The sequence below is a fragment of the Ixodes scapularis genome, unplaced genomic scaffold (genome assembly GCF_016920785.2).
Source record: "Ixodes scapularis isolate PalLabHiFi unplaced genomic scaffold, ASM1692078v2 PGA_scaffold0__279_contigs__length_252992795, whole genome shotgun sequence".
Classification (NCBI taxonomy): Eukaryota; Metazoa; Arthropoda; class Arachnida; order Ixodida; family Ixodidae; genus Ixodes; species Ixodes scapularis.
The window spans coordinates 161,500,542-161,521,252 of record NW_024609835.1 but is presented as its reverse complement, the minus strand read 5'-3'; the positions used below and the strand labels follow the sequence as shown (position 1 = coordinate 161,521,252).

The 20,711-nt window shown below is 42.7% G+C and overlaps 1 protein-coding gene across 1 annotated transcript; it reads left to right on the top strand.

Moving 5' to 3' along the window:
- The first annotated feature begins 14,600 nt into the window (after positions 1 to 14,600).
- On the top strand, positions 14,601 to 15,501 carry LOC121047112. Its single transcript, XM_040502111.2, has one exon. The coding sequence runs from the start codon at positions 14,674 to 14,676 to the stop codon at positions 15,499 to 15,501; it is 828 nt and encodes a 275-aa protein (XP_040358045.1). The 5' UTR covers positions 14,601 to 14,673.
- The last annotated feature ends 5,210 nt before the right edge of the window (positions 15,502 to 20,711 follow it).

Here is a 20,711-nt window from a genome sequence, read left to right as displayed (position 1 = left end):
ACGCATGACTATTCTAGCATAGTGTTGCAAAGTGAGGGCCCAAATCAAGTGCAGGTAAAAACATTAGCCTCCCGAGGCAGTATTTCAGAAGTTTCGATCTCATGCAAGCTGATGAAATGCGATTTATACTAAGATTTCAAGAATCTTTGTCTGTCCTTCGCGCTATTTATATAAAATCATGAATATCATTGCGTGCATCGCTACGGATATCTTTCTGCAGTAAGGCGTTCTGCAAGAGATTATTTGGAAAAAATAACATTAATTATCTCTCTTTTTTTTTTGATCATTTCGTCTATTTGACTTTCAATTCATCATGTGAGCATATAGTCCTTCTTAGCGTACCTTGCGACCCGATGTTTCACACTGCCAATCAGCATACAGAAATACACTTTTTGCGTAAACTCCACAGCTCGCGTAGTTTCGAGTATCGTCCTTTCGCGTCGGTCTCAAGCGGTTATGTGAACTTTAGAAAGTAACTTTTTTTTATCAATATAAAAATATAATTAATTACTAATTGAATATTTGACAACATAAATAGAGGGCCGACCATTCTAAAGCAATGCCCCCCAAATTATTTGAAAGCTGTCCTGCCGATCTTTTCCGGCGTTTTTTTTTATCCTCGTCAGGCACGTTGTAAGTGATATGGGACGGCCTTACATACATTTCTGATTTTGAAGCTAATTTAAATAACTATGTGTTCCTCACACATATAACTTCTCAAACATATAGAAGTCTGTTATTGCGTCTTTTATCTGGTGAACATTAGTTTTATGTGTCTGTGGGCTGGACAAAAACAAAGTAAGCAGGGGCGCGCGATGGAACTATGACGATTACGCACGCAAATGGTCAGAAAGTGTCGAATTAAGTAGCTGCCATGTCGAGTAGAACGTGAAATACTACTTCGTTTTACTTAACAAAAAAGAATTTTGAAGGTCGCTTAAGCTTCGTCTTTAAAAGTGGAACGCGATAGCGTCAACGGGCCTCATTTGCATCGCATTCTCATTTGCAGCGCAAGCGTGCCTCGCGTGGCCTAGTGAAAAGCGTCGGACTCGCAACTAAAGGGTTGTCGGTTCGAATCCTGCCTAAATTTTTTATTTTTTTTCTTTAAGGCAAAGGAATTACTTTCAAAAGTGAAATCATTTGAAACATACGTTCACCTTTATTTCGCATTACATATCATGTTTTAATCACCCTGATTCCGTGAGTGATGTCACGTTTTACGTAAGCCATGTGGGTTGTTTGAAATTCTTGCGCTAGGGTATGCAGCAGTGTTGCGGAATGGGCACCGCCATTCCATTCCCATTCCAGGAATTTGAGTTTTCGATAATTCCATTCTTTTCAACTCCTAGGAATGGGGACACTGGGCCCATTCCCACTCCTGGAATGGCTGAATCGGTCCATTACATTCCTCTAATTCCTACAGGTAAAAATTGGCACTTGACAGCAACATTGTTTCGCCGGCATCAGAACCATAAAGCTGACATTATCAAACGCATATACAATTGCAAAAAAAAATGCAAAATGCCTAAGAAAAGCACTGATTTTACTAAGCGGAGCGCTGGTGGCACAAAGTGTTTGTTTAAATTGTACTGCAAACATCGAGAAAGCACCTCGATATGTCGATGCTTGTTTAAAATATCGGTATTTCGACCACGTGGCTCGCAACAAATAGAAAAAAATCTGAAATCCACAATTTTTTTTCGCAAACTTTTTGTATTTGTTTCCTTGGACATACGCAGCCAGCGCGTTTGTTTGATAAGACCACAAAAATGAACAGTTCGTGCGTGGCGCAGAAATAAGTTAGATTACTGTATTCTTCAAATACCTGCACAGCAATACGGCTAGTACGCTGCTGGAAGCGACTCCATGCACAGTGGCAAGAACACATCCTCCGACAAACTGCAACCTCTACGGCGCAGCACGAGAGACTGTATATACCATGTCACGAAACTGTCTTTCTGCAGGTCTAGTCAGTTCGGTCGCGCGACAAGAGCGGTGGCGACAATCTACTTCACCTTACGATGGACCGCCACAGACACCACGAGAGCCATCGAAACCAATCTAGTGCCTTCTGTTCTGAGTGTCGCGTGACCCTGGGGCGCAGCAACGCGCCGTGCGTGTAGTCCCCCTCACGGTGCTGGGGGTCCATATCACATGAGCGAATGGCATTTTAGCGATCAGCGACATTTGAGCGAATTGACGTTTTAGCAAATAATGGGGGCGCGCGTTAACCCATTCGCCGCGCTGCGCTTACGCCGCTTCGCGGCGACAGTCTTCGTCGGCTCATTACAAAAATGTGAACCCATTTGGCCCACCCGGAAACGCCGCTTCGCGGCGTCTGACTATACGCTAAAGTGTCATTCGGTGAAACGTGGGCGTTCGCTCAAACGTCGTTCGATCAAGTGAGTGCCTCCCAAAGTCAAAGGAAATCAGCGGGAATCCGCCAGCTTGCTTGTAACCCTAACCCACTTGAATGTAAAACATTTAACACAGAAAACAAGCATCGGAACAAAGACCAAGTAAAGGGCGGACCTACACGTAAAAATGCAGCATAGACCTTTTCTGCAAGCGCGCCGCCATCTTGAATTGACGTCACTTCCAGTATGGGCGAAAACGTTGTTTTGCCTTTGCCACGCCAATAGAAGGCATTTAGGATATAAGCGTAACGGTCACACTTTCTCGTTTTGCCTCCCCTTTATTTTTTTACTATTTGCAGGTTGAAACGGATGATTATTTTTTTGTCGCCCATACCGGATACGCCTATTAGGTGGCTGGGGACGAGAGTACACGGAAAAGGTCTATAAAAAGACAAGAGTCGGAGCAAAGTGCAAGAGGAGAGGAGAGAAGTGAATCTCGCTTTGTTTTAATGCCGAAGCAAACCCAGATTTCGCACTTCAATGGAGTGCGCACGAATGAACGTGGAAGGCAGCAGAGCTGGCCGCCTGCTAAACAACGCTCCTCGAACTATAAGAAAACAATAACTGATCATCTTTCGGCGGCGCGGGTCACTGCGAGTTATGAGTCGTCCCCCGCTCCCAGATCTCAGTCGGTGGGCGCGTGTATTCTCCATGCCTTTGTTTCGTTTGCTTGGTGCTTGGTTTCGTGTTTCGCTCGCTCTCGGGTAACGCCACTAAAGCCTGTCGCCTGCGCGAAAGGCGCCACCGCCAGCCCCCCCCCCCCTCCCCCCCTCCCTCCCCCTCTGCTCTTCGCTTTGACGCTTCTTTTTCGTATTGCATTTTTTTCGTATAAGTCTGTTAGAGCTCCAAGCGGGTTAGCTGTTTCCCGCCCGCTCATTTTAGTTCTGAGAAACTGGCTCGCTGACTGGCTCAAGTTCGCTAACCGTAAACACTAAAAAAAAAGAAAAGAAAAAAGAACCGGGTCCATTTTATTCCCATTCCATTCCCCTCAACGTTGCCGCCATTCCACTCCCATTCCATTCCGGGGTCGCGAAAATTCGGGATTATTCCGGAATCATTCTAACTCCGGAGTGGCAACTCCGCAACATTGGTATGTAGCTCTGACGTCATGAACCTATCGACCCATCAGGATTTTCAAGTCACGCCACCGACATCGGTTTTTCTGCGACATGAGCTCCTTAACGCTATCGTGTTAAAATCATCAATTAGCAAGGTTGATGCTCATTTGCAAATTAAATTGTCTGGCATCTTGTCAACAACAAACCTCAACAGCCAGGCTATGCCAGCTTATTCTGTATAAGAAAATGTTCAATTCGGCAAGCGCTATTTTGGGCCAGATTCGATCTGAGGGAGAAGGTGCGTATATATTAGAGTGAACAATTGCCATTACTTCTTGCTGCACGATTGGTTGTGTCGTCTTCGTGCTGTGTGCTTTTGGTGTCGGGCGGCCATGTCCGCAGCTTTGAGAAATGCTCTACTAACGTTGTCGGGCGATGTCGAATCAAGTCCCGGGATTTTCGATGAAGTCCAATTAGCAAGCATGGACGTCGTCCTCGCAAACGTACTCGCTACCGTTCAAAGAATAGAGGAAGGGCAGAGCGCCGTGATTGCCGAGATAAAGGAACTCCGGGAAAAACAGAAAGCGACAGAGAATGATGTACGGCTGTTATACGCGAGGGTTAGTGCCATTGAAACTGAAACGTCTAAAAAGTCTAAAACAGTAGAAACTGGAGCTAATACCATACCAATTGAGAATTTGACAGCTGTTACATCCAAGCTTAACGACGTACAAGCCCGCTGCGACGACGCTGAAAATAGACTCAGGCGTTGTAATTTGCTGTTCTTCGGTATTGCAGATAATCCAAATGAATCGTGGAGCGCACCCGAAGCTAAAGTCATCGAGTTTTGTATGGGGCAACTTGATATTGATCTTACAACTGATCTTATCGACAGGGCCCATCGCTTGGGTAGGTTTGCACCCGGCAAAGATCGTCCCATTATCGTTAAATTTTTGCGGTCTAAAGACAAAGAAGGTATATTGAGCTCGGGGTACAAATTAAAGGGCTCGTCTTTCGCCATCAGGGAAGATTTTTCTTTAACTGTGCGTACCGCAAGAAATAAACTGCTTGAATTCGCGAAAGTAAAACAGGTTCCTTTCAAACTTCGCTTTGACAAGCTAAGAATCGATAACAAGGTTTTGAATTTGACCCCGCTTCTGGTTCTGTCAAGGAATCCAGATAGCAACGGAAGTGCAACTCTAATCGCGCGCGCTGTACAGAGCGTTCTTTTTCTGCAAACACACGACGTGAGGAAAGCCTATCTATATCTTTCACTAACATACGCAGCGTTCTTTCCAAGCGAGACGAACTAAGCGCGTTCATAACTGATAGCAAGACAGATATTCTTGTACTAACCGAAACATGGCTGAAGCCAGAACACAATGATGACGAAGTACTCAATAACAGTTTCAACTTTGAGATTTATCGTCGGGATCGATTAGATAAAAGGGGAGGGAGGGTGTTAATTGCGACAAAGAAAGACCTACCTACTAACAGTGTTCATGTAGATAATCATCTTGAAATTCTTTAGGTCTCGGTATATTCAAACGTGACGACGTGTCTTCTTGGCGTTTCTTATAGGCCACCCGATTGTGATGGAACGATTTGTAGTGAACTGCAGAAAGAGTTATCTGTTTAAAAAGCCGATTTTCCCAACGCCGATATTTCTCTCTTCGGCGACTTCAATTTTCCCAACGTCGATTGGTCTACTCTAAGTTCATCCTCCCAAGAAGCGCAGATGTTTGTCGATCTAACTGTTGATTTCAACCTTGTTCAGCTGATAAATGAATCGACACGTGTAAACAATATTCTTGACCTTTGGCATCAGCCCCTGAGATAGTTAAGTCTGTATCTGTCATCGACTGGTTTAGTGATCACAAGCTGATTCATATGACTGTATCGCTTGCACCTAGCAGGAATATTACTGGTTCCAAATTTATATTGGATTACAATAAGGCGAATTTCGATAAGATTAATGCTGGTCTTTTGGAGTTTCTTGAATCTTATGTTATGGGCTTTTCTTCTCGTACAGTTGGTGACAACAGGAGTCTTTTTAAAGATAAGCTACTCGAACTTACTACTATCTTTGTTCCACGTGTTCGCATTCGTACCAACAGCAATAAACCATGGTATAATAAAACTCTGAACACAATGAGTAACAAAAAGAAAAGACTGTTTAAGGTGGCAAAAAGTTATAATTCTGAAACTTCTTGGTCTAACTATAACGCCTGGGCCAAACTTTATATTAATAGTCTGCGTTTCTTTAAAGACAAATTTTATAGCTGCGACCTCCCAACAATATTAAAGAACAACAAAAAAAAGTTTGGAAGCTTATTTCCTCTAACGAACCATCCCGTTCAATACAGTTGACAAGCATTGACGGTAATATTATCCCCGATGCCGAATGCCCCTCGGTTTTTAATAATTTATTTTCATCAACGTTTACGAACGAGGAAATTTTGAACGTACCTTCCGTACCAGAGCTCAATTTTAGGTATATGGAGCCTATCCTGATAACAACATCAGGGATTGTAGACTTAATAGATAAACTTATGATTTCCACCTATGCCGGTGTCGACGCAATTAATTCAAAGATATTAAAAAATACTAAGGAAGTTGCAGGTGAAATATGCAGTCTATTATTCCAACAGTCATTATCCACCGGCTGCATCCCGCATGAGTGGAAAATAGGGAGGGTCGTTCCGATCTTCAAAAGCGGCGATCGTCATTCAGCGGAAAACTACCGTCCCATATCACTAACTAGTGTTGTATGTAAGTTGTTGGAACCTATAATATTCTCTCATGTTGCATCACATCTTGAATCTAACAATTTCTTTTATGAATATCAGTATGGTTTCCGAAAAGGCTTCTCGTGTGATAGGCAACTGCTCGAATTCACTCATGACCTTCATGTTAATATGAACACTAACTCTCAAACCGATGCCGTATTTCTTGATTTCTCTAAAGCATTTGATCGCGTACCTCATTGTCGTTTAATATCTAAACTGTCCTCGCTCAATCTTGATTCTCTAACTCTCTCGTGGATTCGAAACTTTCTCTCTCTCCGTTCTCAGTTTACTGTCAATGGAGATTTTCGATCTGACATTTCTAACGTAACTTCGGGAGTCCCTCAAGGCACCGTCTTAGGGCCTCTTCTGTTTCTTATCTATATTAACGACCTTCCTAATTCGCTGTCCTCTAACATACGTTTGTTTGCAGATGACTGTGTGCTATACCGAAAAATTAATCATCCAAATGACCATCTAATCCTTCAGCGAGATCTCGAAAATATTCATAATTGGTGTGGCAAATGGTTAATGCCCCTAAACACGTCAAAATGCAAATTACTTAATTTTACTAGCAAAAAAACCCTTTCCTCATTCCCCTTATTCTCTTGGTAACACGCCTGTTAGCGTTGCTTCTTCTTACAAATATCTGGGAGTTCACCTCACTTCTAACCTCTCATGGATCACCCACGTTAACAACGTAATTGCTAATGCTTCTCGAACCCTCGGATACATTAAGCGTAACCTCAAGGCAGCACATCCTCAACTCCGTAAACTAGCCTACGAAATTTACGTTCGCCCATAATTTGATTATGCTTCACCAATCTGGAACCCACATCAAGTCTACTTAACCAAACGTATCGAAGCCGTCCAAGATCGAGCGGCACGTTTTATAACATCGAGTTATTCGTATAACATAAGTGTTTCTTCTCTAAAAAATCAGTGTTCTCTCCCTCTACTCGAAAACCGCCGTAAAATTGCTCTTCTGTGCCACATTCATAAGCTCTACTCTCACGATAATAATATACCTTTCCTTGAGCCTCCTAACAGATCTTCCCATCGAACCACTAATAGCAAAAGTTTCAAGCACCTAACCGGTAAAACTAATGCGTTTATTAACTCCGCTGTCCCGCGAGGCATTCGCGATTGGAACGACCTTCCCAACACCAAAGTCGACATTAGTGACACCGGCCTGTTCCGTGAGGCGATTTCTACATTGTTTTCATAGTTGGCTACCTTATTTTTTTTATTTTATTATACATTTCTTACTTTGTTTTATTCTTTTAATATTATTTTTTTTGTCGAGTGCTTACATAGACGATATGTTGGTGATTTTTGACCTCATTTGTTTCTGTGTGGATTTTCCCTGCTATTTTTATAGCGTGTACAAATGTATAATTGATGTGTTTTTGTTTGTTTCTTTTCGCTTCGTGCGGTGTTCTTTATTTTTGATTTTATTTTCCTTGCCACCCCCTTATGTAATACCGATTGGGCCTTTAAGGGTTGAATAAATGAAATGATTAGTCGCATGCATGCGGTGCTGAGTGTAAACAATGTTTGGTGAGAACAACAGGCATTTGGATTGCCGCTCGGTGTTTCTATAAAAGATAGACTGAATGGAATTATCCCATAACTTTGTTACATTTCGAAAATTTCATTGCTTTTATCTCAGTTGGGTCGTCATCATATATATATATATATATATATATATATATATATATATATATATATATATATATATATATATATATATATATATATATATATATATTGTGAAGTGTATTTTGTAAACCTTATTTCATGATATATGGCCAGGAGGTGCATGCTCATTTCATTATTTTATGTGATGTAATTAATTCCTTAGTTCAATGACATGATTTCACTTTTAATACTGCGACAGAAAGTTGTACCAATCACGGGTATCTTAGACGGCCTACCACACTTCGCTACAACATTTTATACCGAGTAAATAGATCAGCTTGAACTTTAGACTTTTACTTTAACACGAAAAAAGGACAAGAAAATACAGTATAGTTCTAAATTAGAAGCTGATCTGTTTACAGGTACCAACAAGCTCAACTCTTTACTCTTGTACTTAAACATTTTGATTCAGGCAAAATATATTTTACTCGTAAACAAATGGATATTGAGTCGTATGAACACGACGTTATGTATGTTAATGTAGATTTTCTTCTACTCTGGCGTCAAAATTAAATAACTGAATTTGATATTTTTGGTACTTAAGAACAAAAGCGAATTGCACGGACGATTGAAGAAACTATATAGTTAATCGTTTCACGGCGGAAATAGTGTATATTGCCAGAAGAACGCAGAAAATATATATTCTCAATTTAGCGGTTCAAACCGGTTCGAACGGGTTCGAACCGGTTTGAACCGTTATTTTTTGCTCCCCGGAACTGAACCGGAACCGAACCGTTAAAAATTTTGGTTCGACACCCTGATTGTAGTAGGCTGGATCGCGGATCGGGAGCCCGGCGGTGTCGCCACCGGCGGCTATTGCTTGACACCAGGCAATACACGCAAGTCTATGGGAGAAACGCACAAAAGTAAGAACATTCAAGCATGTAGGCTGTGCTCGAAGGTGAGTATTTTGTGGCGTGCTGCGACCCTTATGTCGGGTGTTTGGAGACCGAATCAATATTTGTCAAATGTTCGAACACCGGTTAAAAAAATCAAACGTACCGGAGCAGCTACGACTGAGCTGGCAAGCTTTCTCTCGTTGTGGAGTAAACAAAGGAATTTGACTTCAATGAGGCCGTCCTCGGGGAAGCCCAGAAGTTGATGAATGACAATGAAGTTCCCTCTCGACAGCGGCTTTCTGGGAGTGAGTGAAGTCTCCGAAGCAAAGCCTTCGAGTTAGTCGTCTGCTAAACCCAACTCAACGAAACCGCCATCGACTCTGTGGTAACTTTAGGTAACTCTCGCCTGATTGAGCTGCACTACAGTGGAGTCACTCTCGACCACAAAATATTTATTTATAATAACTGCGAGGGGCTGTCAGTTTTAATGTTTGGACGCAAGCTATTTGACAGGCTTATCGAAACGCATCCAAAACGTTTCAGCGCCGACAACAGCTCAGAAACGGGGGAAATGGCACTTTTTCTCGTTCTTCCATTAGAGTCCCATGCAATGGCTGGTGTCAATGAATTACCGCCGGTGGCGGCACTCGGCCCCAGCTGCCAAGGCCGCGGTCCGCGATCCAGCCTACTACAATAGAGATCAGTGGCGGCCACGGTCGGCCATTTTTTTGTAGAGTTATATTATCTCTAACCATCATGGTACTATGGCGGCAAGTTGCGATAAAATAGCCGTGGGTCTAGACACTGTACAGTGGGTGATATTTTGTGCTTGATCGAAGTTCTTCGACGAGGCAAATTCTTGAAACCCGTCGTCAACGGTAGCCCCATCTCTGAGGATCCGGCGAAAGTTCTACGAAAGCCCAGGACCGCGTCTGCTTTCGATGTTTCTTTCGATGCGCCTTTTGATGCGTGCTGTGCTCCTTTTCGCTGGAGCTGCGATTTCTTGAAACTTTCATCGGGTCCTCAAAAATCGAGCTACCGTTCAGGGCGAGTTTCAACAACATGTTTCGTCGAACGATTTCAATCAAAAACGCAATAAAAGCCACGGCTATTTTTATGTCAGCCTGCCACCACAACTGCCACACCGCTGTCTGCCATAGATGAATGATAGTGGCTGCACCAGCTGTACATTGGCTAAAGGTTATATAACCCTACAAAAAAATGGCCACCGGTGGCCGCATTCGCGGAGCGAGCAAACGCGATCCAGCAAATGGACATAGAGGTCAGTGATTCTTACAAGCAAGCCTATAACCAGTGTGTTGTTTCTGGCTATTTCGTGCTCCTTTACATAACTGCAACATTTGTCTCATAAAGTAAAGCGTACCAAGAAAGTTTGAGCCAGCTAAAATAAAACGGGACGGGACTTCCCGTCCTTGTGTTCAATAATCCCTAACGTACCGAAAACGTTTCTCACCACCAGAATTACTCGGTAGATACACTTCATATGTTGAAACGAACTCACTGACCTCCGGCAGTTCCTGCCAGTCAGGCAAGATATTCCTTTGTATTTTGTTAGCTCTCCGCTATTCTAATATCGAAATAAGATCAACGGCGTCACCTGTTTGCCAAGTACAGTGTGAAATTACGATTTGAATTATTTGTGAACGGAAACTTATGCTCAGCGAGGTCGACATGTGTTACACTGAGGTATTTGCTCAGAAGCAATCGAGCAAGCCGCGATCTCAGAATGCATACGGCACTCGCATTTGCTTGTCGCGCGTTAAAGCTATAGAGTATGGTCGCATGTTTTCCGATATGAGAGTCGAAGAGAGGCCGGTAGCAGCATCTCACTGGAGCTTCCTTCTGCGGCGGGTTGTCATGTAGCTCGCTACGGTGGTTCTGTTGAATTGTATTTATTATTTATTTATTGAACTTTTCCTCTGCCCCCAAACACGCCGTTGGCCTACATAATAGTGCATCGTCAACACAAACAAGCAACGTTGCATAAACATCAAGCACGCAAATTGCATGCATAATATAAAGAAACAAAGCGTAAAATAAAAATATAGTAAAAAATTTCATAATGTAAAAAAAGGCATGTTAACAAGACCAACACAAGAAAACTTCACACTCTAAAAGCATTAGCAGAAACCTCATACTATAACTTTCTCGCAAAAAAAAAATATTTAAAAAAAATGTACGCCGGGCGTGTTAACACATTGTCAAAATGATATTGAATTCTTTCGATGGGTAGTAGCAATGGCGGTGTGTACAAAGGGCAGGGACTTAATTAACGGGAGCTCATAAATCGCGCTTGCTGAAAATTCCTCGTTCAAGGGGAACAATGGCAAGCCCCTAGCCCAATTGAGAATGAGGTTCCACGGGTTACCCAGTCTTTACAGACAGGAATAAAAACACGCTGCTTCCTTCAGCGTAGTGCGCGTGCGGCGCCGGACATTTAAGGGCATCACAGACCTGTCATTGCGCTGTTTCGTGGGGCTAGGAGCCGCTTACCCCCTAAGAAGGGCGCAAGGTGCAGAGAACCACGCACCTATTTAATAGGCTAGAGTCTCGCTCGTTATTGGAATTAACCATACAAATCGCTCCCCCAACTAAAAACGGCCATGCTTCACCATCCACGAATCAACACAAGAAGCTCTCAGTCTTTCAATCCTCCTTCTGTTTGGCTCAAAGGAACCAAAACCACGGTGAGAGAGAAGAGTCCTGCTAGGTACAGCAATCAAAACTGGAAAGGTTAGTTTGGGGCAATCGATAAAACCGTGAAGACATTTCTGTACAAATAAAAGCACGGTGCGTGCCTCCTTTCGGAGAGGCAGCGCAGTTTAAAATCATTGACACTCGCTCATGGCTGAAATAAGTTAGCCTGTTAAAATAGCAATCATAAAGCAGTCATACAAACTTACTATATACATTTTCGAATTCCTTCGGTATTATTTGGTTTAAACAATTCCACACAATGGTTTAGAAATCAAGTTGAGACAAGATGAGGGATGGATATAGATACAAAATCATGAGTATCCCCTAAAAATTGCTCGTCATTGTGGTAAACTCACCCAGAATACTGTAACGTCCACTGCTCAAATATGTCACATGATCACAGTATTTCAATTCTCTGAACAAGAAGATTCTTAGATCACGTACAACTGAAACGCGCTCAATCGAGCCCTCGCTCAAAGTGTAGTAAATTGTGATACAAAATTGTTTTCTCGAAAAGGTGTAACTTTTATTTTAGTCGGGTTAAGAACCAAGTTGTTGTTTCCGAACCAATCTGCCAGAGCAGTAATATCTTGCTGCAGTTTATCTCATTAAGAAATGTCAACAGTAGCTCGAAAAGCTTAATGTCTGCGGCGAATCGTAACATTTCCGAGTGATTTCTGCACGAGCAAATATCGTGCGCGAATATGTTGAAAGGCAGAGACAATAGATTAGAACTCTACAGGACGCCCTACCGTGAGATGTACTCGGTTGACTGTACACCACAGTGTGAAACAGAATTCCATCGGTTTTTCAGATAGCTTTGGATACATTCGCAAGGTGGTAAGGAGAGATCATAAAGAGATCATAATGACTCACCAGGTCGAATTATTTTTAAATTAAAGTAACCTTCGTCGACCTACTGGTTAGACCCTAGTTTGGCACCCGAAAAATTTTGAAACGCAATCATCTTTAATTCCACCGAAAGGTTCGTCATAAAACTATGTTGAAGCACGTGTATGCGTCTGGAGAAAGGCGATTAATATGACAATGCATGAGCTTTTCCAACACCTTGGCAGACGAACAGATCAGTGAAATTGGACGATAATTACTGACAAATAATGCTGACCCGTCTTTGACTATTGGCACCACTAGTCAAAGCTTACAGGAAGTAAGAAAAAGCCTACCTTTCAACGACCGATTAAAAATAAAAATTAAAATCGGAGGTAACACGTCGCTCCACCCTTTGAGTCTAAATGAAGGAATGATGTCCACTCCCTCTGGAATCTTAGGTGGTAAAACCCCAACTGCAGCAAGAATGATGTTACTGCTCAGCTCTGGAATAAATAAGTACGTTTTTCCTGTTCCGGCAAAATTCAGATTTCAGAGGTACTGTCTCTTTCAAACATTTAGAACCCACCTTGCGCGTGGCCGCACGGGGCTCGTTCCCGTGCTGTGGCGCTCTTATCGTCGTTGCTCACAGGCTGCGTGATTATTTTAGAGTGAGGGGGAACATAACTCTCGCGTTGCGGCTCGCCTTGATAACACAGTAGCCCAAATAACGAGTGCGCCGTGCGTCTTGCTTGATCTCGTTGCATGCTACTGCGGTGCGGAGGCGCTTCCGCAGCAAGTGATGGTGCGCTGCCCCTGCGCTTTATAGACAACGCACCGCAATTCGTCACAGTGAAATTACGTGCTTGTCTTCCCTCTCCTTACATTAAACTAGTTATTATGTGCTGCGTTGTATAAACAAGGTTCCGTCGCGTGTTCAGGGTAGACATCATGCACAATATTAGTGTATTTTTTACCCTTCTTCCGCGCTGCTGGCGTGGGCGTCTATTACGCACAGAAGTGCTTGCGAAGAAAGTAGTATTTTCTCCAGATCGGCATTGTTGTTTACAAAGCCGGTAGCTGGGCGACTTGATATTGCTTTACTTGGTTGCGAAACCCGCGCCTAAGCAGTTTATTTTACAGGACAGTCATAACATATCAATAAGAAGTAATTAAAGTTATAGACGCGTATAGTTTTCATACCGCGTCTCTACAAACATTTGTGCATATTCACAAACATCTCAATAATTGCTTTTTTTTACAAGAATGTCTTAATGTTCTCGAAGAATTTTATTACCTGGGTATTAAATACCGCAAATAAATAAGAATTTTCATGTTTCCTTCCAAACTGTATTTTTGAGAATGCCCCACAAATTTGGCCCCAAGGGAGTTAGCTTCCTATTTTAGTGGCAGTTATTTATTCCTTACAATTTATTGGACTATTGAAGATAACCTGTGTTGTAGGAGAATTACAGAAATCGCGAGAACAGGACGACACATGTGTCGTCTTGCCCTTGTCAGTTATGTTGTTCTCCTCTAACACCATAACTTTATCAGCACGTCCAATTTTCAGAAATGAAAAGGATCCATAAAGTCCGAATCCACTCCTCCTAAGGTTATTTATTTCTGAAATTAATTAAAAGTTGTCTGGGAACTAAATCTGATTATTCGTTTCTTTTTTTATTCTCATTGTTGCAAATTCGCTTGCGCTACTATTTTATGCGTGTATTTTTATTCTTGTATAAATCCTTGTGCGACAACTTATGTAATCGCTTCAATCACGCTATTAAAATAAATTACCCAATATTTATAAATAATCAAAGCAGAAACTCTTCTGTTTCAAGTTGCTTTATACTACAGATATCACAGCAACCATCGCCAAATAGTTTTATTCATTTTTCTAACACTGGCAGCAGAAGTTTCGCATGGGCTGAACTTGCTTTCGCATCACCGTTTTCTGGACGAGGAGCCCAACTACTGAGCGCAGCCGTATGAAGTCTAATGCAGGGCTAAACCCCCGGGGCTTCGTGAAAACAAACTCGAACAATGATCGCCAAGAGCGCATCGTTAGAACCCGGTTACTTGCGCACCGACCCAAACTCGCGCCCAAAACACAAGCTGCCTCTAGGTGGAGCTGCTCTAGGCAGTCTCGCTCTACGTTTCGCTCGGCTCCCGCTGCTCTCGCTATTCCCTCGAGCGGTCCAAAAGGAGCAGGCTCGGCTGGCCGGCTCTCCAGTATTGATTCGGCAGCCTGTGAGGCAGGTTCATCGTTCTTCGCCGTCCGCGCGCGCGTCCGTCCCATGGACTTGTGCTTGCCCGGCGTCCGATGGCTGACGACAGCTGTGTTCTACCCCCTCGAATCCTTCGCCTCGCAACTGACCCACCCAGTAACCGACGCACGTCCATCCCGAGAGTCACACTCTGCACCGGCGAGACATCCTATCAAGACAACCACAACCACGTCGGCAGGTCCAGGAACTCCAGCAGCTCAGAAAGAAACTTGTCCGAACAATGGCATCAATCGTCGTCGAGCGCGTCGTCGAGGTTGAGAACTGACGAAAGCTCGTCCCAGGCCAGTCCTCGTGTCGTGGTTGTGCCGGCTCTCTGCACAAGCATCGTGGACCCGCTGGGACCTGACCTGCCGCCCTTATTTTTCCCGTCCATAGCCATTGAAGAGACCGGGACCACAGGTTTCCTCTGTCCTGGGCAGGCGATGACGACGAGGAGCTGCCGAACTCTGGCGGTCCTCCTGAGGCTACGGGTCAGTCAAATTGTCCTCGGGATTGTGACCCTTGTCCTGGGGGCTTCCGCGTGCCTCGACCCCAAGGCCCGGGAGACACTGGCCTTTGGGGTTCCTGCCGGTTCCCTGACCCTTCTAGCTGCAACTGGACATGTGCGTTCCGTGCGCAGAGAAGGACCCTCGGGACTCCAGCAGAGATCTTGTCCACATCTGGGCGTCCTGTGCATTGCAGTGGTGGCAGCCATAGCGAATGTGTTACTTTTGGTCTTGTCTCTGTTGTCCGCCGGCGCCGGTTCGCAGAATCAAAGATCCCTTGGAGTTCTCCTAACTTGTGCTACGCTTCCTGTGTTGCTTGTGGAAGCGGCTGCTTCGCTCGTGCGGTGGGCTTGGGCGAGACACAAGTGGACAGCGTGATGACGTTTCGGAAATTCGTGCGCTCGACCCTCGCCGGATTCGGAAGGCGTCGGAAACCAAACATCTTAAGAAACAACAAGCGTATGAAGCGAAGTGAATAAAGGTGCCTTGGTTTCGTTTCTTGGAGTACTCGCGGCCACAAGGAAGAAAATCTGAGCAAGAAACGGTGAGGTCGGCGATGTTCCTTGAAACGACTGTTGTCATCATGAGGTCAGCATCAATCGGTTCGGTGACCAGTGATTTATTATGTACATGGTTCATCAATGGTCATCGGCTGAAACATAGAGCTTCAAGTTTTAGGGTATTTGAGGGTAAATGCCACAAGATGAATGACATCTTCCTGTTTCGTGGTTTAAGCGCGATGCAAACAGAAGATGGTTTCGTCGTTTTTTTTTATACTGTTTTGAGTGTATACTGTTTTCTTTGAATTAAATTAAAATTTCACTCAGAGGAAACAAAATACTTAAGAAATCTGTAAATATTTCTTAGCTGTAATGCCGTAATGTATTTAAGTAGTTGGGATGGACGTCGCTGTCGCAGCTAAGGCACCCTCAGTTAGAAGCGCCTATACTTTGTCGCTTCAGTTCGCCTAAAACGAGGTTGCAACGGTTGAGTGTAAACGTATATAGTACAGTTCGCGACATAGGGCGAACACGGCATCGGCGATGTTTTTTTATATCGAGAATTACATTTTTTCACTCGGACTGGTTTCCCAAATGGTCACATTTTGCCGCCCCTGTAGGCTTAGAGATAACAACTGAATTTCCAGGAACAAGCAAAACAAAATATACCGACGCTCGCGTGTATCCGCTGAGAGTGGCGCGCAGTAAGAGTGCAACGTCAAGAGCAGGCTCGAAGCCGGGAGGATATGTTATATATACATATTAAACTACAAAATTTGTAGTTACAAAATTACATTTACACTTACACATATTACATTGTTATACAAAATTAAACTACAAACATGTACCAACTGGCCCGATTTGCTATCTTCTTCCAAAAATTGATATGGTCACGAGGCTTAGGTTGTTTGTGTGTTAATCGAAATTACATCGGATGTAGTGTGGAGAGGAATTACTAGTAGGTCATGCCAATTAAACATTACAGTAGCAGAGGATGAATCTATTGGTTAAGGCTATGAACACGCTGAGATATCGCGTGAGGAAACGTCAGTGCCCATGAACATATCACAATCTTTTATAGAGAATTACGTGTTGATATTTCATAGGTTTTAGAGTATATAATTGGTGGAATAAACGCTCCTGTAAACACGAGCTAGTATAAATGTGTATATCTGCTCGTTTATAGAGCACGCATAGGAAGCTTGATATCCACAAACGGTGTACGCATTACCAACAAATTGAACTATTTAGGGGACGCATACCCAGCCACGTTAAGATGCATATGTTAGAAGGCACATCAGTAATGCCACTGAAAAAAAAATAGAACATCTGCGTTTGAAATCGTCGATGCCAAAGCACGAAAAAACATTAATATGTAGAATGCGTATTATTTATTCTCGTTCTCTAGCTTCATTTTGTAATATAGCTGGCGGGTTTGGTTTCCTAGATGAAGAGGCGAGGGCGTGGGTCATCAGAAAATATGAAACTGAAATCATAACGCTAGTGCTCCGCGTCGTGCTTATTTTGCACATATCTTCGATTACAATAACTCTTAATCCAGCTTCTCTACTTGCTATATGTGAGAAATGCTACCGTAATTTTCCAAAGCGTCTTTAAACCAGGCTCTATAATTATTAAATTCTCTAGGCGAATATTTTACCCACTAACGTTTTCGGCAAGTTTGCCAATGTGATCAAATTAAGAGTTCTTTGCATTTGTGGCGATAAGCCATTTGAATTGTTTTTTGCCGAACCCAAATTATCCACGTTTGCGCGCCTCAAATTCTTGTCATTTGCCTTTGATTTCTCGTTTTATTTTGGTATTCGGATGTCGAATGCTAATATTTTGTTGAGGCCAAAATATAATATATATTGCGTTCAGATATGTTTTATAAAGAAATTATTCAAATGGCCTCCCGAAAACTTGTACTAGCGCTTCCTTCAGTTCATTGAATCCGATCAAAAGCACGGGGACCAAGAACAGAGCCTCTCAAAACACTTTTATACTTTTTTTTTGTTTTGTGAGGGGCCTAATTTTGATTTGTAGTTTACGAAGAACCTAAATATTAATTTTACTGGCGTATATGTCTTCGTGGGATTGTTAGAATTTACAAAATTGGCGTATGAGCGCATGGTAATGCTATTTTTTTTTGTTATAACTTATAACCATAACAAGAGCTCCATCTAAAAAAAAACGAATTGTTTTTATTAAAGGGACACTGACAGCACATTATTGTTGCCAAGATTTTTTTTTTTTTATTCATGATATATGAGAGCCCAACTACCCAGAAAACGATTCGCAGCTCGAAATTCCTTTTCTTTACGCCCGACAAGCGCTCATCGAGAACTGGCGGGTTTGAGTCGCGCTCACTCTCTTCTCCGTGGTCACGTGCCGTTTTTTTGTGATTTAGTCGCACAACCACCAAATATAATCAAAGTTGTGGGTCATCCAGGGAGAGACAGAATATTAAAAACCAAATAAATATGATATCCAATTTTCTCGCTTCTAAAAACCTGCAAGCACGTTAATTGGGAAAAAGTATCACAGCCGCGTCACTTCCACCCACTCTCTCCTCCTCTATATTTCTTCTTTCTTCTCCGCCCAACCTCAACTTCGGTGCCGAGCTGTTACGTTTTTCTTTTTTTACTTTACTAAAAATATACGTGACGCTGTTGCAGTATATTGCTTGGGTAGCCTTCTGAGACGATAATAAACCACTTGGCAAAAAGTATAAATAAAAACGTTTTGAGATGTCAGTGTTCCTTTATGCAGCTCTTACTTAACACGTGTAGTGGCCATCTTACAACCTTTAGTATATAAAAAAAAAGCTATAAGCTGCAACATATAATTAGGGCTCCGTGTTTTCGGAGTTTTTTTTTTCGTGAAATTCGGAGGGTGTTTTTCGGAGTTTATGTTTTTGCAAAAAATTCGGTGTTTATCGAAGTTTATTTTCGTAAATCCCCGATTCTCCAAAATTCGGAGATTACTTTCGCAGTGTTTTATATTAAAAATAATATATAATAACAGGATGCAAAAGTATGCCAGGTAAAAAATAAAACGCGCCTGTATCAATTAAGATTTCTTCAGTTGAATTTGGCGTCGGTGCCATTCACAATACTAATTTGTCCCACAACAAAAGTCGCACACAAGTGTGACTTCGATAAACGTCGATACCTTAAAATCAATAAACTGCTGGAGGTAGCCGCAAGGAAGCTCCGTAGTCATACCATCAATCTATCCCACGGCCGCGCGAGGTGGAGGGGTTGAGGATGTAATAGAGAGGTTTCGATTGCCCCTCTTCCCTATTTTATACAATATCTATAACCCATAGCTTTCGCTGTTACCCACAGAAACATACCATCTCCTTTCTCTAAATCCCAAATCCCATGGCCCAAACTAGAAACCAAAAAAGTGGCTTTTGTCGTGACAGGAATGGTACGATCACCTGTTTCCTTTTATTTATTCGCTTTCCCACAGCTCCAGGGTGGCGTTACAGCGGGGAGGAAATTTTTGTTAATGTGATACATTTAAGCAATACAAAGGAGCATAACAGAACGCGCGCATGCATACCCAGTACACAGGAAACAAAAAAAAAAAAAGCACTTCTCATAATGCAGCAGATAAAGCGTCATTGTCCAAAATGTCAACCACCTCCGAAGGCAATTGATTCCATTCGCTAATAGATTTGGGGGAAAAGGAAGATTTAAACTGATTTGTGTTACATTTATATTCACGTACAGTGCCCCTCAAACTTAACGCCGCCACTCGGTTTCGCAAATATTGATCTATTGCATGCTACGCAAATATAAATTGATCCCTACAACAGCTGGAATACCTTCCCCTGGTTGGGTTTTCATCAGGGACGCAAATCTTCACCAACTAGTTCGACGGCCAGATTCAGGAATAGCTCAAAAAGTGAAGAAACCGGACCATCTCGTGGCGGCGTTAAGTTTGGGGCGCACCGTACCTTTCGTTCGTGATCGACACGATGAGAGATATAATCGGGGGGAAAATGTAGTTTTCGCGCTGTATACTAATTCTGCAGTGGTGAATGTTATGAAATAATTTTAGCCGTAGTTTTTTTCTTCTTTTTTCAAGAGATTCCCAGCCTAAGAATTCCTTCAGACTTGTCATACTGAGTCGCCTGTTATAATTCCCAGAAACATATCTAGCCGTAAAGTTTTGAAGTCTTTCAGGTTAATTTCTATCAACAGCAGTTGGTGGGTCCCAGTCTCTACACGCGTACTCGAGAACGGACCTGATATAACGCTGAACCGATCTTGACGAGACAAGCCGTAAGACCCCCTTTTGGCAACGGTCCGAGGTTTGAAAGATAATTATGGTGTTATTTTCCCAGAACCATTCTTCCTGCGCTGCTCAAAATGTAAAAAAAAAAGAAAAAAAAAATTGTTGGAGGGGGGGGGGGGGGGGGGGGGAGGAGGGACGGCAATGGCACATAATTCGGAGTTTATCGGATAAATTCGAATTGACAAAAATTTTACCGGAGGGTGTTTTTCAGAGTTTTTCGGATTTTTCCGAAAACACGGAGCCCTACATATAATGTAGGGGGGAACATTGCTACAACAAAGAAATGCTGTAGGAGGATATCTACGTAGAGCGAGTCTGGCCCCGCAAAAAGGGAATGTTCTATTGAAGATGTAAAACCCATTCCATATGAAATGGATGCTTTGTCCCTTCACAAAAGGAGCGTGCACCTGAAAGTAAAACAGGATTCGAGATCTTTAGAAAGATTAAACTATAAAACATGTGAAATAAAGAGCGATCAAATGTAAAAGCTATGGGTTCAAGATATGTGGAACCGGCATAAAGAACGTCTCTAACTCAGCTAACTCAACAGAGACGCTGTCTGCCCCTGTTACATCCTCTTCAACTGTAAACAAATTCCTCCCTTTGGCCCAGACTCAGGTTAAACAAACCATGGTAAACTTCCACCAGCTCGGCTGCGCACTGACTGTAATTTGGCTATGTATTCCAATTATTTGGTCAGCAGGTTTGTATATGCCAATGTGCAGTTTTTTTTTTGTTTTCTTCCATTGCGTACTTTTGGAATGTCCACTTGTTTATGGC